General features: G+C 50.3%; 1 protein-coding gene across 2 annotated transcripts; it reads left to right on the top strand.

The window, feature by feature from the left end:
* Positions 1-1655: 1655 nt before the first annotated feature.
* Positions 1656-25573, top strand: IL23R (interleukin 23 receptor). 2 transcript variants are annotated; one of them, XM_087734150.1, is made up of 15 exons: positions 1656-1842; positions 4225-4319; positions 5245-5399; positions 5550-5673; positions 6602-6798; positions 6983-7128; positions 8034-8193; positions 9178-9260; positions 9541-9757; positions 10633-10830; positions 11590-11673; positions 16983-17033; positions 17875-17971; positions 19207-19297; positions 19749-25573. In XM_087734150.1, exons 1-15 carry the CDS (start codon positions 1762-1764, stop codon positions 20373-20375), a joined length of 2406 nt encoding a protein of 801 aa, XP_087590276.1. In that variant the 5' UTR covers positions 1656-1761; the 3' UTR covers positions 20376-25573. The 2 variants fall into 2 exon arrangements, with proteins under 2 accessions (XP_087590276.1, XP_087590275.1); XM_087734149.1 differs by having other exon boundaries at positions 1749-1842; positions 5106-5399.
* The last annotated feature ends 383 nt before the right edge of the window (positions 25574-25956 follow it).

The raw sequence follows: 25956 nt of genomic DNA, 5'->3' as shown, positions 1-25956 counted from the left end.
GTCTGGAAGCACACTTCTGCAGCAGCAAAACCACCTTTAGACATCAGGCTGTAAGGAAGATCTAAGCAAATCTCAGAGCCCTGAAGAGAGCAACAGGGATGATGGGGTTTGGAAAGCCCAGGCAGTGTAACCTGCCTCGGAGGAAGGCTGGAGCAACTGGGTTTTGTGAGCACAGGGAAGAGCAAGCCATGGGAAAGAGCCAGGCATAGCGCTCATGCTGCTCCCCTCCTGCCCAAGGGCTGGCTGCCTCAGGGCACCAAGCTGCAGCTCGCTGTGGCCACTCAGGAAGAGATAAGACACGAGTTTAACTGGCGCCAGAAAAGACTGATAGTGGATATGAACAAACCAAACTGGGAAATACAGGAACCGGCAGCTCAGAGGGGCTGCGACACCCATCCTGGGAAGGCGCTGAGGCTGGCTGGGTGCTGGGGTGCTGAGGAGCAGGCACAATGCACCATGCCTGGAGGCACACTGCACCACACCTGGATGCACTGTGCCAGCTTCAGATGTGCTGTGCCAGCTCCAGATGTGCTGCACCAGCTCCAGATGTGCACGCCTACTTTGCTGTCCTCCCTCCAGATGTGCTGCCTGGCCCCAGATGTGCAGCCCCAGCCCCAGATGTGTGCCCCACAGCGGGTCCCACCCAGCGTTTCTTGCTCAGCTCCAGCTATGTCACCGAGGCAGATGACCCCCCGGCCCTGACAGCCCTGCAGAGGAGGCTGGGATTCCCCCGGGACCCTCCTCGGCTCGCTCCCCTCCGCACCAGGACCCCCAAGCCACAGCAAAGCCCACCCACAAGGCAAGATCCCCCTCTGCCTCCTGAAAACAGTTTTCAATAGATTAATACAAATACTTTCTTTACATAATGCATTAAAGACATCCATAAAATTCTCACCAAACCCTCCCGATCTTGTTTGGTGTGTGTATAACTATACATACAGATACATTATATATGTTACTATAACTACACATTATAATTTCAGCACGCAGCGAGGCTTCCCCGCCAGGCTGATGCCTTTGCTTTCACCCACCCCTCGCTGTCACAAAAAACCCCCATGGATCAGTCAAAACCCAGAGCAGCGGGGGCTTGCTGGCAGAGGAAGGGTCTGCCTTGCTCCGGGGGAGTTGGAAATTATGTTCCCTAACGTTTTCTTGGGAGGGCAGAGGCGGGTGAGCAGTGCGGTATTTCCTGTGGTTGCAGCGTCTAATGAGGTTAACACTGTTATTGAGGTTAACTCTTCAACCGACATGAAAAAGGAAGCCACGGGCTCTGCAGCGGGGGTGTTTGGGAGCTGCGGCGGGAGCCAGTGGAGTTGCGGAGCCTCAGCCCCTGCTGCCCTCTGTCCTGGGGGTCCGCAGCTCGTGGCATCCCCAGATGAGCTGGGGACCAGCACAAGCAGAGGGGGTGACACTCGGTGCCGGTGAAAACAACCTCAGTCCTTAAGGAGTTTTTCATTGTAGGCTTCTGGGGTTAATAGAAAGATGTTCTTTTGCCAACGGAGCTCGGCCCAGCTCCCCAGGGCCCCTCCGCTGGGTTCCTGTCTCCTCACACGAAGCCATGTGAACATAAAAATCCCTTTGGGATGGACTTGAATTTGCCAGGGTGACTCCAAATTCTGTAACAAGCTAAAGACTAAAAAGACAAACCCCCCGGGGCTGTTCCTTTAAGGGATGCTGGGTTTTCCCATGGACTGACTCAGACTGGAAACTCTCAGTTTTTCTCGACGCAGCTATCTAGGTCAGGCTTGCTGACAGTTGCTGATGCTTCTCGCCACACTCGGCAGCCCCGGCCGCAGCAGCAGGGAGAGGGGCCCGTCAGCACATGTCCTGAGGACTGGGAAGGTAAGGACCCCCTGGATCTGCCCAGCTTCCAGCCTGCTACCACCTGGATTTAGAGCCAAAAAATCCCAGCTCATGTTTCTCAGCTGCTGCTTATGTGCATTAGCTGCTTCTGACACACGTTGCCAGTAAAGATTTCGCATTGTTTGGGCTTGCACAACTGGGGCGGCTTTTTCCTTCTTCTTCATTTGCTTTGCATTTCTTTAGCACTAAAGTACAAGGAGACTTTAATAGAGACGAGATCAAAGACCAGTATCTTTTGACAAGGGGAATGGTCTCATTCCTTCTGGCTTTGGAGTTTGCAAAAGCCTGTAAATTGGAATAGAAATGCGAATGTGAGTGATCCCCAGAGGAGGCAGAGCCTGCGATCTTGTCTTAAAGCTCGCAGCTGGGCAGATTTATTGTATTTTCAGCTCTTTTCATAGACCACGAGTTTGTTTTAATTTTCCCATTTGTTCTAACTTGCAGAAGGTTTACAGGCAAGTGGGAGGCCTTGAAGTTCTCTTAGTGGGTCAGGTAATAGGAAGGCACTTGAAATTTGACTCACTCATGAATGCTTGAAGAGCCCTTAAACGAGGTCAGCTCACACAGCAGGAGAAATACAAAAGCATTAGCTGTAGCTAGTAGCTTGGTTTGCATTGAACAACGTCATTTTGAAGCTTTTACAGTGGACTCTGGTTCAGTGTGTCCCTCAAGGGAAAACGTGCCATTTCTAACATCTGATTTTGTATAGGGTTATTTTAATTATTGCTGGCTTAAAAAGAAAACTATGGAGGTGTGGGGCTTTGCTCAGTTTTCAGCACCGTGCATGTGAACGGGGTGTAAGGCTATGGTAATGGTCTGCCCAGCACCCTGCCCCGCACCCACCACAGCATCGCCCCAGCCTTCGGGGGGACCCAGGTGTGCATTGCAAGCTGCTCCCAGGTGGATGTTTGTCTTGGAAAAGAGCAATCCGCCCCCCCCCCCAGGAGCTGCATTTCCTTGCACCCCGCTGGTCTGTGCCCTGGCTGCTGCAAAGCTGTCCCAGCCCTGTACGCTGTACCCCGTACTCTGTACTTGTACCCCGTGCCATGAGCCCCGTGGGGCTGGCGAGGATGGACTTCCCCTCTGGAGGGGGGTTGGCCTGGGGGGCGTGAATTCAGAGACTGGGGAGGAAGGCAAAGTGAGCAGGGCTAAATTCAGGCAAGACTGTGGGATGTGGACACAAGTGTGGCTCCTTAGATAGAGAGGGAAGCCTTTGCCTAGGATTTTGGGACTGTCTTGGGAGAGTGCTGCCAGGAAGAGCCATTGCTCAGCTCGGGCAGGACCCCCCACAGCAAGGGGGTGAGAAAGACATTACAGAAACGGGAAGTTTCTGTCCCTTGAAACTATGTCTGGTCGGGTCTGAGCATCTCCAGGGGTGGAGACTGCAGGGCAACCCCTCAGGGCAGCTGGCCCCGTGCGTGGTCACCCTTGAAGTGCTTTTTCTTACATTTAACTGGAATTTTCTGATTTTCAGTGTGAGCCCATTGCCTCCCATCCTGTCCCTGGGCAGCACTGAGAGGAGTCTGGCTCCCTCATCTCTACCCTCCCATCAGACCCCCTGAGCCCTCTCTTCTCCAGGCTGAACAGTCCCAGCTCTCCCAGCCCTTCCTCACATCTCAGGTGCTCCAGACCCTCAGGCATCTTTGCAGCCTTTGCTTGGACTCACTCCAGTCCATCCATGGCTCTCCTGTCCTGGGGAGCCCAGCCCTGAGCCCAGTGCTCCAGATTTGCCTCCCTAGGACTGAGCAGAGGGGCAGGATGAAGACAAGCAGCATTCCTTGTGCTCCCTTCACCCACCATGCCAGTCCTCTTTGAGGAAGGCTTTCAGGCTGCTCAGACATGATTTCCCTTTTGTAAATCCACGCTGCCTGCTCCCATTGCCTCTCGGACCTCCTGCGTGCGCTGGGAGCTGGTTTCCAGGATGGTTTGCTCCATCACCTGCCCAGGGGTGGAGGTGAGACTGTCCAGCCTGTGGGTTACCAAAACCTGCATCAACATAGGCGTCCGTATAAGGAAAAGGTTGGAGAAATTTCACAGATATGAAAACTAAGAGAAATGTCATCAGAGGTGGAAGCTCGGGGAAAGTGGCCTCGGGGCTGCTCACCAGGGCTGGACATTGGGCTCTGCCAATGGGGTGGCTGTTACTTGAAATGCAGAGTCCTGTGTGCCCGTGGGCTTGTCCCCCTGTGCTCCCACTGCTGGCATGACCCGACCTGACCCCAAACCCCCAACAAAACCCTCGCCATGCATCCCCATTGCCACCTCTGGGGCAGTCCCTGAGCATCCCGTGGCGAGGGCACACCCGGACGCATCGGGCAGCGGTGAGGCTGGTGGGACAACTCACACCTTTCCTCCCCCCAGACTGTGCCACACGTGGGCAGCAGTCGCAGCCCAGGCCATGGTGGGGTCCAGCGAGGCTTTGGCGCTCCAGATCCTGCTCTGCTGCCTGTGCGGAGGTAAGCAGCCGCGCGGCATGGCTCGGCACCGCGTGGCAAGGCCAGCACAGCCACCACGGCATCACCCTCGCTGACCAGCGGAGCAAACACCCTCGCCCTGCCAGGGAATCAGAGTGGGAGTAGGAAAATTATAGGGCTACAGCTATGAATTTTGTGGGGAGCACTTCATTCGTGTTGAGGGGGCTCTCATACCCCGCAGCACCCTCTCCTCTCTGCTTGCATGCTTGGACCGGGGCCATATCCAGCTGCGTTGAAGCACGCAGGCGTTTCAGCGGCTGTGACAAGCAGTGTGATCCTGCCTCTGCACACACGAAGCCGGAGCGCAGCTGCGCCCTTTCCAGGAAGGCCAGATCGAGCCTGATACCGGCTGCGAGCCGGGTTTGCCGGGGCTGGTGCAGAGCCCTCATCTGATAGCGAAGGGCAGCACACGCCTCTGCACTGGGGCTGCTGCCCTAATCTCGGAGGATCAGAGCTCTCAAGACTACGGGTTATTTCCCTGCAGTCATTTAAGCATGAGAGCAAAACCTAAAATTGGTGAAATTAGCTGTTTCCGATCTGAGGAGTTGAGTCACTGGGTGCCAGGTCGCTGCTGAAGGCAGGGGGGTTTATCCCCATCCCAGGGGGGACATGGGGCACTGGCAGCCCCCCCACCGTGGGGTCCTGCCATGCTGCTGCCCACATCCAAGCAAAGCAGCCTCCTGTGTGGAGCGGTGCAGCCCGTGGGCATCATCTCCTCCCATGGGACACCCACCCAGAGCTGCCCTGACCTGGCGGGTGTTGGTGCAGGTGTTGCAAACATCAGGTGCTCGGGGCACGTCTGGATCGAGCCCGCGCCGGTGGTGCAGATGGGCTCCAACATCTCCATCAACTGCCTCTCCACCCTTGGCTGCCCCTGGGCCAAGTTCGTCATCTTCCTCAACTACAGCGTCGCTGAGGGTCCCCTGCGCCCCCTCAACAGCAGCACCGTCCAGCTCCAGCTGCACGATTTCCGGATGCCCTTTGGGACCGTCGCCTGCTTCGCCCGCTGCCCTGACAGCGGAAGTCTCCTGCTGGTGTGCGGCACCCATGTCCTGGCTGGCTGTGAGTAGCCCCTGTGGCTATGGGGTTTCAATGATTTTTGTTAAGCCAGCAGCACCGAGGAGGTCAGGGGGGGCAGGTTGCAGCAGCCTGGGCTTTGCATTGCTGGGGGGGGGGGGTGCCCATGCCCTCTGCCTGACTTTGCCTCTGCAGACCCTCCGGACCCCCCCAGCAACCTGACCTGCACCATCCGTGAGCACTCGGGGTACCTGGCATGCACATGGGATGCGGGGCAGCCGACCCATCTGCCCACCCACTATGTCCTTCACCTGCGCAGGTAAGGCCCCACAGGTCGGGGGGCTGTGGGACGGGCGATGCGCTGAGCCAGGCAGGGCTGGGAGGGAGCGCAGTAACCAGCAGAGCCAGCGCAGGGTGTGCGGTTGGGGCGCAGCAGCCACAAACCCGGGTGACACCAGGGCTGCTCTGCACTGGCGGCTGGGAGTGGGCACCGTGCCCTAGTTATGCTTTCTAAAGCTCACGTCTTCCTAGTCTCCTGCTTGCAAACCACGTGTTAAAATGCAAGTTTAATTCTGCAGGATGGACCTTATGCGCTCAGTGCTGCTACTAGTGGCCCAGAAAACATTGCATCATGTTGCAACGCATTACAACCATGCATTTTTTGCAGATGCGTTGACTCTCTCTAAGCTAAAGGGCGTGCAGAGGGTGTGGCTGGTGGTGTGCACCTAATGCTGCCTAAATCCCGAAACTGAAACTCTAGCAGGGTACAAAAGCTTGAACCTGAAGCAGGCGTGCTGGCTGCTGTGCAGCGTGCCACAGCCCTTCCTAGCTGACCCAGGATTCTTTCTGCCACGTCTGACACCGAAGCCCCCAAGACACAAGACTGGCAGGTTTCCAAAGTTAATCTGACTCAATTATTAAAGGAAACGCATCAAATCCTGTCATACATAGGCTTTGTGAAGAGAAGTGATTAACCGCCTGCCTAAATTTGCTTGGGTTCAAACTTTGAACCATGCAGCCAGAAAGAACTGAGCAAGTTCCCTTTGCAAAAATGCAAATGCCCTACAGAAATGTCAAGAACCAAAGGCAACTACAGAAAGTAGTTTGCTTTAGGAGTGACAAACTCCAGTTTTGGAGATGACTGTGCCCCAGTCGCAAGCCATGACCCCTTGAGAGCTGGGGCCACCTTTCCAGCAGGTGCATGATGCCAGGACGGGCTCTGACTGGGGCTGCTTTCTGCTTCCCAGTGTGGGGACGGCAGGGGCGGAAGATGCTGAGGATGCTGAGGAGGAGGATGCTGAGGAGGAGGAGGTCTTCCCCGCAGGCTCTCCAGTGCTGCTGAGTGCACTGCGCAGCAGGAGCCGCTACTCGGCGTGGGTGCAAGCCAGCAATGCACTGGGCACTGCTCGCTCTACCCCACAGTGCCTTGACCTTCAGGAGCTCGGTACATCTCTCCATCCATCCGTCCATCCATGAGCTGCACTGCACGCTGGGGCCGTGCAATGCCATATGCACTACCCCGAGATGTTGCTTTAGGGACGTGCACAAGCGGTGTGGCTCATGTGCATAAGGGCAGTCCCCCGTGGCATGCCAGCCCCCAACCCAGGCCTTCCCGGCTCTCCCCGCAGTGGTGCCTGCTCTGCCCCTGGTCGCCAGTGCCGAGACAACGGAGACATCGCCTCCCAGCACCACCATCCACTGGAAGAGGCAGACGCTGCTGGAGAATGTGCACTGCGAGGAGCGACACAAAGCCACAGGCGCCCTGGCGTGGCATGTGAGACGGCCCAGGACCCCCTAAAACCTCCCCCCATGCAGACCTGCGGGAGGGGGGCCCTGTGCGAGCTGCCCCCCTGCAAGCTGCCCCCCGTTAGGAGACGTGCCAGTCCTGGGCCTGCTGGAGACCCCTAAGTACCCACGGGCAATGGGAGCATTTGGGGTCATTCAAAACCCACCCCTTTGCTTCAGTGCTGGTGGGGGGCACACAGTCCCAGCTATGGGCAGACCTCCAATTTTGGTGAGGCAGGACAGCTGATGCCCTCTGAGAGGGCAGACAGACCTTCGGGCAGGGCTATCTCTGCTTTTTAAGCAAGAGAGCAAAATTCAAAATATTTCCAAATGTTATCTAGCTCTGCGAGGACAAGGCAAACCAGCCTCTAGGGATGCACAGTACACGCACGCTTCATCGGTCACCCTCGCACACTCACAGACACAACTACCCCTGGGGCAGCTCCACCCGGCTCCCTTTTGGAAAGCTTCCCAGGTGCTGGTAAGGGCTGAGGCTGGATCCTAGTGCCGTCCGGAGCCCCCAAAATTGCCATGATGCCAGAAGCCCAGTGCGGTGGCGGGCAGGGGGCTCTCACTGCACCTTCCCGACTTGCCCGGTGTGTTAGCAGAGGGGACTGTGCGTGCACCACGTCTCACAACAGCATCGGTCTCAAAAACACATGCTGGAGCACCATGGGAGGGGCGATGGGGACCCCCTTGGCAGGCAGCCCCTCAGGGCAGCCTGTGCCCCAAGGGTTAGCCAGCCCTGTGTGCTCAGGGAGGACCGTGACCGTCCCCATCCATGCAGACAAGGAAGGCAGCAACTGCTGTGTGCTCCTGCTCTGCATGGGGGACCAGCGGTAGTGGGGGGACAGCTGGGTCCCGCTCCCCCCTAGCACCCTGCTTCCCTTGCAGGTGGAGGCGTGGGATGGTGCAGCACAGCACAGGACCCGCTCACAGCACAACCTTCAGAGTAACACCCAGTACGTGTTTCAGGTCAGGTGCCGGCTCAGCCCTGCCAACAGACCCTGGAGTGCCTGGAGCACCCCCTTTCTCTACACCACCCCTGAGGCAGGTAAGCTCAACCTCGGCACTGCTCTTGCTGCATTTTCCCAAGCAGCCCATTGGCTCCTTGAGATGCTCTGCAAGGACCTGGCCCAAGCTCCAGCTGCTGGGCAGCTCAAGTTAGCCACCAGCATGCATGTGCATGGTGTGCACATGGCATGTGTGTGGTGTGCACATGGCATGTCCATGGCAGGCACATGGCATGGGAGCCTGCACATCCCTGCGCTGCCAAAGACCACTGTTGGCAGACATCAGGCACGATGCCGTGGCCCGGGAGGCACCGCTGCCGTCTCCAAGATGCAGCCGAGGGCTGAGCACTGTCACGAGCTGGCAGCTCCTCTCATGCCCTCCGAGCACTCCCAGCCCCGTGGTACATTGCAGGTGATGGCGATTTTGGCAGACTCCTAAGGCTGCTGCAGCACGGTGAGAGCCAGAGAGAAACCAGGGGGCTTTGCGGGCACATGGTTTTCCAAACAGAAAGAGGGATGGGATGTGCTTATGCATCTTTGGTAGTGGCTTTCTTACTCCCCGGCAGCAGGGAGCGCCTCTTGCCCTAGGTGGAAAAGCCGCATCAGCCGAGGTGTCCCACCAGCCACAAATACCTGTTGTCTCAGGTCAGCTTTCTCCCTTTGCATCTCAGTTACTAACAGCAGGATGAACTTAGGCACAGCCGGCTCAGTTATCTCGGCCAGCAGCAGGCTGAGACACCCAAGGAGCGATGCCTGCGCTTACGTCCTGGTCACGGCGAGGAAGCCAAAGACGCGCTTGCCCTAAAAAGCAGTGCTTGCTGCTGTTTGCAGTCTGGGCCATTTCCTCTCCGTGGCGGCAGAGCCATGCAGCAGCGAGCCTGCCACCGGCTGCGTGGGGGCCAGCCTGCTGCCCCGCATGGAGCCACCGGCCAAGCGGGGCTTTCTGCAAAGGCTGTGCGTGGGTGGGAGCCCCGGCTGGTTCCCCTCTGGGGGCTCACGTCGTCGTCCCACGCTTCCTCCCACAGCCCCTGCCGCGGCACCCGACGTCTGGCGGCGCCTGGGCCCGGCATTCCCGAACGGCAGCCACGAGGTGACGGTCTTGATCAAGGTAAGGTCTTTTTTGGCAGCTGCTGTGAAATTTTCGCACGCTTTGCTCCTCCCCGAGGAGAGCACCTGCCAAGAGGCGGTTGAAGGCGATGCCTTCCTAAAGAGCCCTTTGACCAAAGAGTTGGGGGGAAGATGAGACCTCAATATGTCCTTAGGACAAAATCTCTCCATCCTTGAAAAATCTATCCGTGTGTCACCTAGCCAAGGGGACATCTGTCCTGTACTGTGGCTGCTCAGTGTTGATCCCCCACGGGGCTGGCTGTCTGTCTCACCATTCACAGCCCCTGCCACCCCAGGATGCCCGCGGGAGGATCCTGGGCTACATCGTGGCCGCCGAGAACGGCAGGGGAGTGCTCCTCCTCTGCAACACCTCCAACACAGCATGCAGTGTCCTGGTACCCCCAGGAGCCCGCACCCTCCACGTCACCGCTCACAACTCCAAGGGGGCTTCCAGCCCTGCCAGCATCACCCTCGGCCAGGACATCGGCAGCTGGGAAGGTAGGATCTCACACACGCCAACTGCAGCCTTAACAGAGATTGGATTTTTATCAGGATTGCAGGGGAAAAATGCTAGCTTGTGCTAAAGCAAAGGAAAAGCCCCAGTGGAGCTCTGCCCGCTCCGCCGAGGGAACACAACATCCTCCAGACAAGGCCAGCATCCCCTGAGATGGAGATGCTCTGCGGCCGCATATTGCAGCCTTTGGACTTTGAAGGCTGCAGCGACAGGTTTAAAGATAAGTTTGTCCTGCCTGTGTTGACTCAGCACAGGGATGCTCCTCTGCTCATGCTCCCAAAAATAGCTCCTGCTGCCTCTGTGAGGGAGACAGCCCCAGCTGTGAACAGAAAGGGAGGAAAAAAAAAGTCCTTTCTGGACCACCTTAGGTTCCCCGTGCCACAGGTTGTGGTTTTCCCCACAACCACACTTTCCTATTTTTGAAAAATGTCTCTTTTAATGAGCAATGGGAGGGGAAAGTCCCATTCAAATTGAGGACAAATATATGACTAAAAAGAAACTAAAGAGAAATAAGGTGGAAAAAATTCTCTAACCTCTCATACTTATCAGAATCATGTGCCTTTCTTGTAAGAAATGACAGGTAAAGCATTTCAGATGAGACATGACAAAGCTGAAGATGTGCTTTTGTGACACATGTGAGCAGAGATATATAAATACATTTTTATATGTATATAAATATAGATACATTTATTTTATATACATATAAACCCACTACCTTCTAGAATTTCTTGTTGCCTCTTCAGCCCTTAAACACTTTCAGAAAAGCCACATTTTGCCTGGGCTTAGCTGACCCTTCGAAGGTTCCTGCTCTTCAAAGATGAGGTTTGGGTGACAGCCCCCTTGCCATCTCTCTCCACAGAGTTCCCAGCGCCAGCAGCCGTGGAGGTCAGGCCTGAGAACCGGAGCAGGGTCTTGGTGGCCTGGCAGCCCCCCCACCGCAGCGGAAGGTCCCCAGTCTGGTTCATAGTGGAGTGGGTTTCCACCACCCAGTATAGCCAGGAGGAGCAGTATTTTTGGAAGAAAGTTCCATACCAGGAAACGCGCACGTACATCCAAGGTAAGATATTCCAGGAGTCCTTTTGCTGTTTGGTGCAGTTAATCAGGATATTATAAAGCCAAATATATTTTAAAGGCAAAGTTTCATTTAAAATCAAGCCCTGCCCACTTGTTTTTGCAGAGTGGGACCAGGAAGAGCCCCTAAGGAGCAAGGAGGAATGAAGCAATAGGAGACATGAGGGCAGTCAGTGGGATTTGGTCCCCCAGGTGAAAGTCACAGGGGAAGAAGGGACAGGGAAAGAGAATTAAGTGAAACGTGAGCTGGCAGGCAGGGAAGCCATGCTAGATCCATGGAGGCCTGCCCAAGTGCAGGAGATGCAAGTGTGTATTTAAAGGATGCAGAGAGAGAAAGCACAACACTTGATGCACCAAGACTGTTGCTTTAGCACCTCTCCTCCCCGCCGTTCCCAGAGAGACAAGCCTGTGGGTCCTTACCAATGCAGCTTGAGCCCAGCAGCATGAACATCTCAGGACCTGTCCCACTCCTGCTTCCCACATTAATTCTGGTATTTATTGGGTTTTGGGTACCTCTTAGCCAGTTACTTGACCAGGCTTTTGCTCCTCCACGTGTGTTTTTGAGAACAGCTCGGAACAGTAGCTTTCCCTGCAGGGGAAAGGGAGGTGTGCAGCGGGCTCGGAGCTGGGCACCCTCCCACACCTCCATCTACTTTCACCACTCAGTAACAAGCCCTTGAGCAAGCCTGGAGCTTTCACAGCAGCTTACAAATACATTTTAAAAGCAAATCTTACTTCTTTCCAGAAGAGGCAGCAGCAGGAGGTCGCATCAACGTGTCGGTATACGCAGTCTACCCTGATGGGGTCAGCAAACCAAGCTCCAGCCAAGGTAAGCCCAGTTGGATGGAAAAGTTGCTGCTTGCTGCAATGGAGCTTCAGAGCTCAGTTTGCTATTTCATTCTTGATGTTCCCACAATCTGTCAGTTTTGTAGAATTACTTAGTTTTAGAAACAAGATGTAAAACCCTGCCATTGACCAGAGGAAAGCAGGGCTCTAGATGGAAACTTGGCTGCAGGACATGAAGATAGAGATTTTTATCAACACATCTGTATGACAACCTTCTCTAGCTGATCTTTCCTCCTGTGCATAGATCTAATGCACATGAGAACCACATCTTACTTGACAACATACACCAATGGAGTCATTCTCCCTTTTTGTGATAGAAAAGATGAAGTCGCTGCTTTGCACATTTGGCAATAAAATGTTACAGATAAACCAAAACATAGAATCCTAGAATCATAGAATGCTTTGGGATGGAAGGGACCTTTAAAGGTCATCTAGTCTATCCCCCCTGCAATTGGCAGGGACATCTACAACTACGTCAGGTTGCTCAGAGCCCCATCCAGCCTGTCCTTGAACGTTTCCAAGGATGGGGCATCTACCACCTTTCTGGGCAACCCGCTCCAGCGTTTCACCACCCTCATCACGAAAAATTTTTTCTTTGTGTTTAGTCTAAATCTACCCTCCTTTAGTTTAAAATCATTACCCCTTGTCCTGTCACAGCAGGCCTTGCTAAAAAACTATCCCCATCTTTCCTGTAGGCCCCCTTGAAGTATTGAAAGGACGCAATAAGGTCTCCCCACAGCCTTCTCTTCTCCAGGCTGAACAACCCCAGCCCTTTCAGCCTTTCCTCATAGCAGAGGTGCTCCATCCCTCTGATCATTTTTGTGGCCCTCCTCTGGACCTGTCCAAGTTCCTCAGGTGGTCACAAACCTGATCTTTCCTTACAGTGGGAGGAACTTTGCCCCCCTGATCCCCGTCAAATGGTCCATTGACTCGGGAGGTGTGAGAAGAGAGGTTACCAGTGAAGACTGATGCAAAAAAGTTGTTGAGTACCTCAGCCTTCTCCTCATCTGTTGATACCAGCTTGCCAGTTTTGCTCATCAGAAGGGGCATGCTTTCTTTAACTTTCTTTTTCTAGTTGATGTACCTGTAGAAGCCCTTCTTATTATTCTTTGTGTCCCTCACCAGGTTCAGCTCCAGCCAAGCCTTGGCCTTACTGATCCCATCCTTACACAACCAGGCAGTGTCCCTGTGCTCTTCCCAAGATACCAGTCCCTGCTTCCACTGTCTGTGCATTCTCTTCTTGCCCTTTAGTTTGACCAACAGGTCATGACTCAGCCATGCCAGCATCTTACCTTCCTTACCTGATTTCTTGCACCTGGGGATCAAGAGCTCTTGTGCTCTATGGAAAGCATCCTTAAAGATCTGCCAGCTCTGTTCTGCTCCCTTGTCCCTGAGGGCCATTTCCCAGGGGGTCCTGTTGACAAACTCCTTGAAGAGCTGGAAGTTTGCTTTCCCAAAATTCAGGGTCCTGACTATACTCTTCACCTGACCTTTATCTCTCAGGACTGTGAACTCCACCAGTGTGTGATCACTGCAGTTGAGGCTGCCTCCAATCCTGACATCACCGATGAGCTCACTTGCATTGGTGATGACCAGGTCCAGTATTGCATCCCCTCTGGTAGGGTTATCTATAGAAACATAGAAAACAACTTTTACAGAGACCAACTGGCCAAGCTGCAGCCTGCCCTTTCTTACCTGGGGTGGGAAGCAGGCAGGCTTCAGTTCTGGAAAGTGTTTTGGGTAAGAGGATGGGCCAATTTACAAAGGAAAGTAAAAGAAAGAAAGGACTGCCATCATCTCCAGCACTGTGCATTGGCTTTGGTTGTCCTCAAGAGCAGGGCATACTGAGTTCCCTGAGTTGTTCCATCCTGCTGCTGGTCCTCATCCAGGTGAATTCATGCTCAACATCTAGACACTGAGGACACCTCCCAGCACCACCATATCTGCTCCATGGACACCACAGTGCAGACAAAAACCTCTTCATTTAAGGATGCTGTACACAGTGTCCAGTGGTGGCTGGGGCAGGTCTGTGGAGACAAGGGAAGGCTGAGGTCAAGTCAAGAAGTCAGCCCATGGGTCAGAGTTTAGACCTCCAGAGCTCCTCCAGTATAGCCCTATTAAGGGCTGAGGACCCAGGGCTGAGCTTAAATATCCCCTGGGCAGGGGTGTGGGTGGAGGTCCCAGGTGAGGTTGGTCAGGGCCATTAACACCTGTTAGTGCCCTCGGTGCCCTGACAGCACTGGCTGCAGGCAACGGTAATACCTGAGGATGTCATAAGTTCACTGTCCCATGCTGTGATGCAATTTTAGACGGGTTATTTGAAGCTGCTCGGATACTTTCCCTATGACAAACCGGCTCTGTGTTTCTGGTTGGCACCCCTTGTGGCTTTGAGAAGGGCAGTTATTCAATTTTGTCCCAAGAAATGGAAGCAAACTTGTTCATCCCAGGCTGTTTACAGCTGTTAACCCTGGCTGTTAGGTGTTATCCTCATGGACACACTGACAGCCTTTGGCTCTGGGCAGGTTGAGGTTTGGGCACCTCCAGCTCTGGTGACATGAATTTCCAGGGTCCTGATCCTCAAGTGGGCTTAAACCTCGACAGCAGGTCTCCATCTGCGCAGAAGGGGGAAGAGCTGGGTGTCACAAGGAGGATGCTCTAACCTTTGCACTAGCAAACGGCTTAGAAACGTGTTAAGTGCTTAAAAATAGAGACTTCATCCTTAGTGGTTGCATAGACTCTTTTAACAAAGCTTGGGGGTTCATGTGGGGAAGTACCAACATGAGGCAGCAGTGAAGATTGTGTCTGTGACAAGGTTTGCTTCCAAAGCACCAGCACAACCCAGAGCTGACACCCACAGTAAAGCATCTTGAACCCACAGGTTGAACCTCATTCTTCATCTTCTTTATTCAGATGGAGCCCATCCATCGTCAGTAAGGCGTTACTGTAATCATATTAACTTTTTTGAATTTATACAAGTTCAATGTGCCAGTGACACTGGCCCCCCAAAATGGCTGAATTCCCAGGCTGCAGAATAATGTACTCCATCACTTTCCTTCCACAATCCCATATATTCGAGAGACACTTTGCAGCGTCTGCAGCATGCTCCAGCTGAGTGGGCTTGTAGTGCAAACACACTCTGCTTAGGGAATTGGAATACTTGAACTCCAGGAGCTCTGCTAGATGATGTATATACTTCAAATGCATAAAATCAGAGACAGGGCCTTTTCTGGGATTTTTTTTTTGCCCTTTGGAGAGGAAGAAATTGCATTTGGCCTTGGGTTTGTGCTGGTCCTTGCAAAGCAAGTACCAAACAGAAATGGAATGGGGCTTGCTCCAACAGGCTTGGATAAGCTCCATCCTTTGACCGCTGCCATTTCATTCTTTAAAGGCTGTGAATTCAAAAAGGTTTTCACTCATTTTCATCTAAATCAGTCTCAATTGATGGGTTACTAACTCTGTTGCAGAAATCACTGGTTGAAATCAAGTTGCCCATGTTGTTTAGGATATTATTATATATATTATATATAGGATATATTATGCTAGATATCCTTAATTGTCTCAGCCAGTTGAACCTCTGTGATTGTAGGTGAGGATGCTAGCTGCTATTCGTATTAATGCTGATCCTCTGCTTAAATGCATTCAGCCCTCTGCTGCCCCGAGCGGATGTTTGGCTTGAGCCAGGTGATGGCCCCACTCTGCGGAGGAGGTGGCTTCCCGTCCCTGCTCTGCTGGGACAGCTGGCTCTTGGGGACAGAGAGGCAAACATGGGGAGCAGCAGGATTTTTCCTAAAGCAGTCAGCCAACTGAAGGGCACAGAGGAGTTTCCAGACATGCAAATGAGGGTTTTCATAAAGCACCTGGATCCTTGTACATCTAAAGATGCACTTGCGAGTCTGCCCTTCCCAAATTTCCCAGTATTGGCAATTTGCTGTCTCAAGAAAATCCTGCTGCCAGTGTGAGTTGTGCTTGCACGGATGACTCTGCAAAAGGGGCCCTTTTTTTGCCAGCTGCTTTGGGCGCATTTCGCTTCCTTCAAACACAACACAGACCCACAACCACATCATCAGCAATGCTCACCGCCATTGAAAGACATAGCAAAATCATAGGGGGAGCAGAGCTGGAAAGGATGATTACCTGATCCCAAGGGAAGATCAGCTGTATTGCTTCCATTCCTGACAGATGTTTGCTGAAACTGCTCTTGCATTTCCAGGAAAAGGCAACCTACCCCAGTGCTCCTCAGCCTTGCTGCTAGAGCAGGTGTCCTCTTTCATGACCCATGCTTTAACTACTGCAGTCCAAGATGATGACTCTCGTCCTGCTTGTGGTGAAAGGGGGCAGATTACCTTCCTTGTCCTTGCCTCAGCATGCCTTTCCCCTGCGTGCTCTGCCTGGGATGCTCCTCCAGTGGGGCACATTCTCCTGAGGGCAAGCATGCATGCCATGCACATCCCAGCAGAGCCCCTTTTTCTTGTGGGATAGCCCCAGCCCCAGCAGATCACTCCAGCTGAGGTCTGGCTGCAGGGCACGGTGGTTCCTTCCCTCTCAGGCTGGCTGTACTGTTCACGCCTGGCCCGGGGTGATTGCCCCAGTCCCCATGCAGGGAGATGACCCCAGGGAGAGGGCGGTGGGCAGCTTGTCCTGATCTCAGAGCTGTGGTTCTGGTCCAGGCTACAAATTCAGTCCAACACCCAGCCCAGCAGTGGGATCGCCCTTGGCCTGGACCCTCACCCCTTTTCTGTAGCAGCAACAGCACCATGTATTTGTTAAGGAGAAGAGATCCCAAGGGAATTGCTGAATTTGGCCGGGAAGAAAGCTTGCTGATTATTTTAGGAAAAATACACTTCTTGTCATGGCAGGCTCTTTAGCTGCAGATCTTCCCTCACCGCACAGCCCTTCACACAAACAGATACTATCAGAAAATTCAGTCCCATGGGGTTCAGACACTTTGGGAAATAATCTGTCGGTGCTCATGGAAAACGATGTACAATTCCTCAGGAAGACTAAATTCTTGTTTCAGGTGCTGAGGGGAGCAATATGCATGAAAGATGTTTGGTAATTGGTGTTATGTATTCATCAACATCTCGTTTAATTGGATCTCTGAGAAATAGGAGATTGTGTTGAGTCCAGCCAGAGCTGGAGTTACTAATTACTTTAGGGGGCTTTATTTTTCTCATTATGCCATTATTTATTTTTCTAAATAATTTTAACAAAATAAAAATAAGCCATAGCTTGTATGTCACCTGCTGTCCTCCAAATGAAGTTATGGACATTTTTTATCTCTCTCTGTTTAAGTCCCTTCAGAGGACCAGATCCTGGGCAGCATCTACAGCGAGATCTCCCATGGTAAGAAGATAGTAGCTCAGACTTGGTAAACCAGACTTTCTCCTTGACCAGAAGTGGAAGTTTTAGCCCGAGCAGCGCTTGCAGCATCTGGTGATGGGGAAGCAAAAGTTCTCTTACACTTTGGAGAGGTCAGGGCCAGAAAAGCAACTTTTCACTTGACGGGGACATGGGCTGCATGGCAGGAAAGGCTGCAGTGCTCCCATGGCTTGATAGCACCCGCATAATGCACGCTTTAAGTTTTGCTTTCTTATGAGACTTATAATATAATGTACATTACAACAAGTAGGAGTTAAGAAAACAAGAGAAATATAAGGTAATGTTAACATATAGCATAAGAGTGATAGACTGTTTTGACCTTGCCGTTTGAACCGAAGACTCATTTAAATGTTTACCATCCATTTTTCTAACTTTGGTTATGCTTCTGGTTTGCACATTTTCTGGTAAAAGGTTATGTTATGATCTGTTGCAGTACTTAAACCAAAAGCAAAACCAACATAAGCTGAAGAATTCACTTCAGCATTTCTGGAAGGTAAGGCTGCATAGGAAATGGTTAAACACAGTGACCGCACTTCTTCCAATTACTTGGCCGAACCCTCCCATGCATGGTGATCGGGGCCGCAGCGTCCATGATGCTCTGGTCACAGGACAATGCGGACAGGACAGCAGTTTTGGTTTTGCTTTTGTTATGGCTTTACTTTGTTAATTGAGGAGCAAAAGGGCAAGCGAGATGCTGAAGGCTGCTTTGTCAAAGATCTGCCCTTTACAACAACAAATGTCGTGGCAGATGGGGCACTGGAGCACGGCCACCCGATTGACCTTTTTCCTCTCTATCCTTTTTCAGACGATGACATTGGAGTTTTCCTGGGACTGGGCGTCAGCGTGGTCATATTATTGATTGTTTTTGTAATTCTGATGTTCAAAAAATCAGCCAGAAAAAGGTATTGCTTTCTTCACAATTTTTTCCTTATTTCCAACTCCTGCCTTTCCTCCAGAATATTTTAAAATTAACTACAGAAACCTGCTCTTACTAAGGATGACTTCTCCCATTAATCATATTTCTACATGAAAAGACATCTATGCACTCTACAGTAAGGCAGAGACTAACAAAAACAGTAAAAATCACTCCTCTGCCAAGGCCAGACTTAGGGACATGCGGTATAATATTACACAGATATAAGGGGCAGAAAAAGAGAGGAAAAACGTAGTCTGTGTAGGAAAGTTTTATCCTAGGACTTGTTACTCCCTGTTTTGACTGAGGAGGGGATTCTGAAGCCCCTCACGCCTGGACCCCGAGGGACAGGCAGAGACTGGAGAGTGCACCAGCGCAAAAACTCAACAGGGAGAATCTTAATACTGGTTTTTAACACTGACTGCTGTTGACTAGGCACCCTCACAAACCAGCACTCCTTTTGTCCCAGTTTGCTGTTTAACTGGAATAGGGGCGTCCAGGAGTCCAGGCACTGCTGTCCCCAACACAAGTCCACGGGAATGGGTGACCTCTGTGGTGCAGAGCTACTGGCTGGATCTTCCCGACAAACCAAGAAATAGGGGAGAGGAGACCTGGGGCTGGAGGATGTTGAGGGGCTGCCTCTTTCGATTCCTGAACCCAGCCTAATTCTTCTGCTCTCGATGTAATTGTGAAACACGAGCATTTCAGCAACAACAGGGACTGTGCATTTTCCCAGGAACACAGCAATGCATCAGAACATCAGCAAAGCTCAGTGAAATTAAAATCTCTTGTGAATGATTTTCATTTCTGCAGGAGCTTTGGCTGTAGGAAAAAAAAAAAAGCAGCTTACATTACTGCTTTGTATTTGATTTCATCAGTTCAGGACACACATGGCTCCTCTGGTTCATACACATAGCTTGGGTCTCCCCTCACCCCCCAGTTTAGCAACATTTTCCCATATAGACAAGTTTTACATAACAGATTTAACTAGAGTAATTTAGCTTCAAGAATCAAACCCAGAGGAATAAGGTTGAAAGACGAAGAGCTAGAGTTCAAATGGGGGAACCCACCCATATGGGGTAAACCTGGGGCTTCCAAGCCATCCATGAAGGATGGATGCACTTTTTGTGTTCCCCTCCTGCCAGGGGACAATTTCATCCTGCATGAACTAGTGACTAATAAAACGGACTAAATTTGGGGTTTTATTTTTTCTTTTTGGTAAAGAATTAATGCCACCGTTGTGTCGCTCTTGCCAAAATGGCTGTTTGAAGACTTTCCCCACATGGAAAACAGCAACGTGGTGAAGTCACTCCAGGTAATTGCACCATTATCTCCCAGCTTTTCTTCACTTGTCTCCCCTTAGATTAAAGCTCGCTCAGGAGCTGTAAGAAACACGGATGGGAAGAGGAACCAGGAACTGATCAGGAATCATTTCCCAGGCATTTGCAAGGTGCATGGGGGCTCAGCTTACCTGAGGTCTTTAAACCTCGCCTCGATATACACTTTATTTAGTGGCCACAGTTGGCTCAAGCTGCCCTTGAAGTGCATGCAGAAGCATGGAGACATGTACAGCTACTTCCCTGCCTTCTCTTGTCCACCCCGCTATGGTCTCTTTCACAGGGGGGATTGGATGAGAGAGGTGGGAAGGAAGATGAGATGAAGACAACAAGTCATTGCTCCATTTCTTTCTTGGGATGCTCTAATGATATCTCTCCCATTGGTAAAATTTGCCAGTTTGTTACTACACTCATCTTTTTTTTTTCCAGGAAAAGAGCGATTTCATGAGTAACAGTTTCTATGAGCCATTCTTGGACACTAGTGACCCCACAGTTATGGAAATCGAGGAAGTGCCAGCGCATGAGAAGTACAAGAACGTGGCCACCAGAAGGAAGCCCAGCAGAGAGGTCCCTGAGGACAGGGATCATCCACGGAGCACAGCACCTGCCAGCATCATGGCCCCCGAGCAGATAAGTGACTACAAACCTCAGGTGTCTGATGGGAACCCGCTGGGGTACGTAGCTGCCAACATTTACCAAACACAGCCCCCCACAGCCCTCCCAGAACCGGAGACGAACATCTTCTTTAGAGACTACACGAGCCCCATTCCCCACCTGTGGGACGGGGAGGGAGCGGGGCACCACGTCTGTCTGCTGGAGAAGATCAACCTCATCTTAAACAACAGCAGGAGTGGGCAAAGCCACACATTCAGCTCAGCCCAGCTCAGCCCAACACATGGCTCCCTCCTGGAGAACCAGTGGGGACATATGCTGGCCAGCGACGTTCAAGAGCAAACGCTGGTCCCCGATGAGCTGGTCTCCTGCCTGAGAGCCATGAATGGGGAGTCGGTGGATATAAAGACCTGCTTTCCGCAAAGCATCGGAAGATTATTTTGAGAGAAATTGTGATAAAAGAACCAAAGCAATGACCATGGCACACCTCAGCCTTTGCGACTGCAAACAGCAGAACCGGAGCAAAACTCCAAATCTGAAATCACCCTCTTAATCGACTACAAATACTTGTGGCTGCCTGGAATACTCTGGCCAGTAAATCACAATTTTAAACTTACCTCATATTTTCACAGGCATAAAGGCATAAACTTGGATTCCTGTAGAGAACTGAAATACGAAGCAGGTGATTTTTGCAGGATGCAATATGCTTCAGTTATTATTCAAAATCATTCTCTTGTTAAATATTTGGAGCATTTCATCCCTGGAGCTGATTGCAGTTAAGATGGATAAAATGATCCTTTAGTCATCCTGACTGAATTGTGTAAAATGTCTTGGGATCACTGCTAATGAAGAGACACTACACCGAGGAAGATTTATATATCATAGAGCAGACATGGGCACCAAGAACATGAAATCTTTTCTGTATGACAGAATAACCCAATTTCATTTTCCCCCCCATTCAATAATAAAAAGCACATAAGGTAAGAACGAGCCTTCATCGTCTGCCAGACTGATTTAAAGTCTCTCTAAATTGGTCACTGGGCAGAGTCTTCACTTTGGGTGAAGGATTTATCACCTCCTCACAGCAGCTTGTCAGCACCTCAGCCTTGATGTGTGAGGCAGAACGTGGCACAGCGAAACGGCATTTATTTGGCACATGGCAGGGAATTCAGAACTTCTGAAATACAGAAAATGAACTACAGGCATCTCCTTCCTGCTGAGTGGCTGTGAAATCATTGAAAAAGTTGTCCCGGATTTCAGAGGTGGTCTTGCAAAATGTTCCTAAAGCAACCAGAAACTCCCTGGAAATGTGAAAGTTGGATTACGTATCTATTCACTGATCACCCACACCTTTTTAAGGAAACAGTCCAAATGTTTTTAAGGAATACAAGCATAAAAGAAGTTTATGATACTCTCTAAAATGCCTGAGCACTCAATGCTCTCCATGAGGTTTGCTCGGCTGGTCCTCCTCTCCTACCGCTGATGTCCCAGTGGAGACTGGTTTTGATCTGGAGCTTAAGCTGGCAGAGGTGACACTGTGTGTGGCTGGCATGGGGATGGGTGCTGGTGCCAGAGCTGCACACCTATGCATGCCTGTGCATGCCCATGCACACCCGTGCACACCCAGGGCTGTGTGAGAGCACTGCAGAGCTCTCTGCTGAGTGGGAGGGGAGGGCAGGAGGGCCCTGTCCTCGCTGCCTTGGATAGCTGGGGGCCAGCTCTTTCATGAGCCCCTTAAGCCTCCGCAGGCCAGCAAAGCCACATTCCTCCAGCTCATACATGTGCTGTTTTGAGGCTGTCTACAGCAGCACATGGAAGATCTGCATGTAAAACTCCCATTAGAGACAGCACGGAGCAGCCTGCTGCAGGCGGTGCCTTCCCCACCTTGCATCCAGCTGAAAGAGCGAAGAGCACATGGCTCCCATCATCGTTAACAGGAGGGACCAGGGGCTTAAATATGCCCTGCTAGCAGCTTGGCACGCTCTTAAGAACCCCATCATATTTGCATATAGCTTTGAGTCTCCATTTACAATAAGTAGCACAAAGAACCTCCAAACTATATACCCATACATGGGATTTCTGCTCACTGAGGAGCTTCTGTAGCTCATAGGGTACCGGTTGACTGAGCTGGCCATGCATAGCGCAGGGAATATTTGCAGGGAATGTGTCGTGTAAGAATGATGTTAACACCAGCACAATAAAAGGCAAAAGGATCATCTGACTGTGCATTACCGAAGCAAAATCTGTAAAATAGTAAGAGCAAGACTTGAAAAATTTTTTGTAAGACTTAGAAGTTACAAAGCTAGTGTAAATGCTAACATATATAATTACCTATCTAGAGTTATCCACTCTATTATTATGAAATCACTTTTTGCAGTAGAACTGGTAAACCTGGAGATTATAATCTTTCTTTCAATTTTTGCTAGGCACTGTATGTGTTTCTCTAACAGCTGTTGCACAAATGGATAAGTTTTGTTGTTTACTCCTGGATTCCTTCAAACCAACATTGTTGTGCACTGTGCTTGTTTCCTTTTAACAATGCAAGAGATCTGTCGCTTAGATTTACAGACTAGTAATTGCCTGGTAAGACAGGATAGGATACTTCTTTAGAAGCAGCAAACTGTTTCCAAGCCAGAAATGTGACTTTTACACATAAGCAAGTCTAAAATTAGTGATTGCTGCCTGTGCAGGAAGGAAATTGTAAAAGAACAGCCACATACTATCAGCAGCCCAAATGTGAGATGGGGAAGGTATTTTTTTCAATGTCCACATCCTGAGAGTTGTGCTGCCTGTGTCGCCTGAACTACCAAACCCCGTGGGTGAAAATGCTTGTCTTGTCAGAAAACAAGCATGAAAGCCTGGGCTTATGTTTCAGGTACCTGCTGGTTGAATTTCCAGCCCTGCTAACTCCCTTCAGGATGGGTACCTGCAAATACATCTGTGGTCAAAGGAGCACAGCTCCTCTCCTGTTCAGCAGCTCTCAGCACGCAGCGGTGCAGGGATGAAACATTGCCCTGCTCTCACCATGCACGCATGCTGCATCAGTGGCAAAGCTCCCGCTGATTTCTTGGGGGCCAAAGGAAATATTTCTTCTTTACATGGGTGCATGGATGCATCTGGTAAATATGGACAGGTTACTGGAGAAAATGGAAAGAGAAGGGCACAAATATATGTGTGTATATATATATGTATATAGGGATGTGTGTGTATATATATATGTATATAGGGATGTGTGTGTATATATATATATTCCAACTCAATTATTCTATTCACATATACAATACAGCTCCCCCTCTCCCTCCCTTCTAACCCATTTGGACAGTGCTTGTATCTACCAATGGTTTAAAAGAGGTGACAGGCTTGGTCTGGGATGGATACACGTGACGCTCACCTCTGACAATGAATGCATCGGTGGGTAAATTGACCGGTGTGTGAAGAAAGCAGGAATTTTGATAATAGTCCAATACCCCGATGCCACATCATGTCCTTGGTTCCAGATTTTCACTTGTCAGACATGCTCTTCACTCTGCTGTTTGTCTTTGCCTGCTTTGCCCTTGGAAAGCCCTTTGCATCCTGCCTGTGCCTTCTTTCCACCAAGTGCGGTATTTAGGGATGTAAACCAGCATCCTGAGTGATGGGGATCGAACTATAGGCGTGCAAGTCCAACACCAAGATCTTCATAGTGAGCAACCCTTGAATATATGGATGGTCCAGTATTTTCAGTCAAATGATGATGTCGCTCTCAGTACATTTATTTTAACATCCCACAGTTCACTCCCTCAAATATTACGTGCTCTCTAATTCTTGATGTTATTATTTTCTAAGCCTTTTTCTAAGTTTGGTTATATTGTTGGCAGCCGTATCTTGTGCCAGCGATTTCCACAGGTTATTTGTCAGTTTGGCAATGAGTTTCATGGGTTGTTCAACTTCATTGCAACATGGAGTTACATACCTTGGAGGCACATAAAGGAAGTATACGCTGAGTAATGTCTCTACCCACAGACAGCATGCACCAAAAAGCATTGATCTCTTGTGTAATTCTCATTCAACCTGCGCGAGATTGCAAACTCATCTGTACGTTATCGCATGCAAGTGAAATCTGTAAGTAATTATTTTATGACAAGACATTTTCTTTTAGTGCTGAATGAGTAACATGGAGAAAGCGACTGCTGTTGAAATTATAGTGGGGGGGTGCTTTGCACAAGGCAGGCTTTCTTGGTGTGCAGAAGTGGTGACCCCATGTTACTTGATGTAAAAAAGTGGTGATCCATGTGCCTTTGTCTTGGTGTCCCTGTCCCCCAGACAGAGACAGCCGGAGGCCCACAGAGACGTCCCTCACCAGCCTGGGGAAGAGCTCAGCGAGAGGAGTATTGGTGCAAGCCAGCAGATGCCCACTCATCTAAGTGTAATGTAATTAAATATCAAAGCACAATAGTTCATAGCCCACAGAGGTGCACCATGACGCTGTCTCATTGCTACTCACAGCTCTAACACAACCTCAGTAAAAAGGATCCTTTTATATAAATGGAAGGAGAGAACAAATTAAAGAGAAGTAAGAAATTGGGTGTAGTCTCTTCAAAGCTTCAGCAGGCTCAGAGAAGAGCAGAGCTGTTCAACTGCCTGCTCTTATCTCCATCCCGTTGCATCAGTACAGGGTGTATCAGGTGTGAACTTGTGATCTTGCTCAGGTGCAAGCCCTCACCTCACCCGGAGAAGTTACCAATAGCATGGTGCAGATCAGCCAGAGACACAGCCCCTTTGGGTCTTGTTGCTTACCATCCGCCTTCAAAAAGCATGCTTGAAAATTAATTAAATGAAATACATAATAAATACATAATAAATAAACTTAACATGTAATAAATTATGCATTAAATATGTATCAATAGCTACAATTTTAAATCACTACTGCCGTGCTACCATTACCATGCTTTCTGCAGGAGGACACAGCATTAATTCCGGTTTAGCGTTTGAAGCACAGGAGAGCTGGGTTTTAGTCTCAGCTTAGTCACAGACTGGCAGCGTGACCTTCACCAAGTCACTTTGCCTCCATTTCTTGTCCACAGGGCCTGGATAGTAACAATTACTATCTCTGGTAAAGCCTCAGGATCTAAAGTCCAAAAGCATCGTATAGCGTTTGGTAACAGGAACAGCACAAGAATATGAAGATAATAGAAATGTTTTCTGAGTAATCTTGGGCTGCTCATTTTTGTTCTGCATATACATTTGCCAGACTACTGCATGCTGAATGGTTTGTAAGCACTTGATTGTCAGTAAATATTGGAAGAGATTTGGTGGCAGATAAATATGCTGCAGAGACTAAAATTGGATTAAAAATAACGTTTCACAAAGCTAAATAACAACAGTAGACCTACGGGGATTTCTGAATGCACAGACGAAAGATCAAAGCCCAGGTTGTGACCAACACTTGCGTGCAAAGCTGCAAATAAATGCCTGGATCAGCAAAAGCCTTCTGAAAATGCGGCAACGGAAAAATGACAGCAGGTGAAACAGCCACACAACAGAAGTAGGAATATTCATTAAAAATTATGCTATTTTGTATAGCCTCTTAGATTCCTTAGCCTTCAGAAGGGTTGATTCTTTAAGAGGGAAGATGAGGAGTTATTCACAGGGTAGAAGGGCTAAGCACAGCAGCAGATACTGAAACCAAACCTGCATTTCGTAGAAGAGGATGTGAGAAGTGAGGCTGTGGTTTGTGTCTTGACTGGCTTCACTGAATGTCAGCTTCACTGAATGTCAAATCCCATGAAAATATCACTTGTAAAGCAATGGGAGCAGGGTTTGGCTAAAAGATCAAAGCAAGCATTGAACACAATGAATAGAAAACAAACTATAAAAGTGATCCATTAAAGGAGATTTCAGGACTGCTACTTACCAAACCAGCCAAGTCTTTCCTTAACAGAGAGGAATTAATCTTGCCACAAGAATATTAGAAAAACCCACAATTCTTAATCTCTTGAAGGATGCAGGGTGATGCTGTGTCTCACACATTGTCTATATGATTTTC

Source organism: Nipponia nippon, unplaced genomic scaffold (genome assembly GCF_047370975.1).
Source record: "Nipponia nippon isolate SJK-2023a ecotype South Korea unplaced genomic scaffold, ASM4737097v1 scaffold_5, whole genome shotgun sequence".
Lineage (NCBI taxonomy): Eukaryota > Metazoa > Chordata > Aves > Pelecaniformes > Threskiornithidae > Nipponia > Nipponia nippon.
The sequence above is the reverse complement of the archived record's forward strand: the minus strand, read 5'-3'. Positions and strand labels throughout refer to the sequence as shown.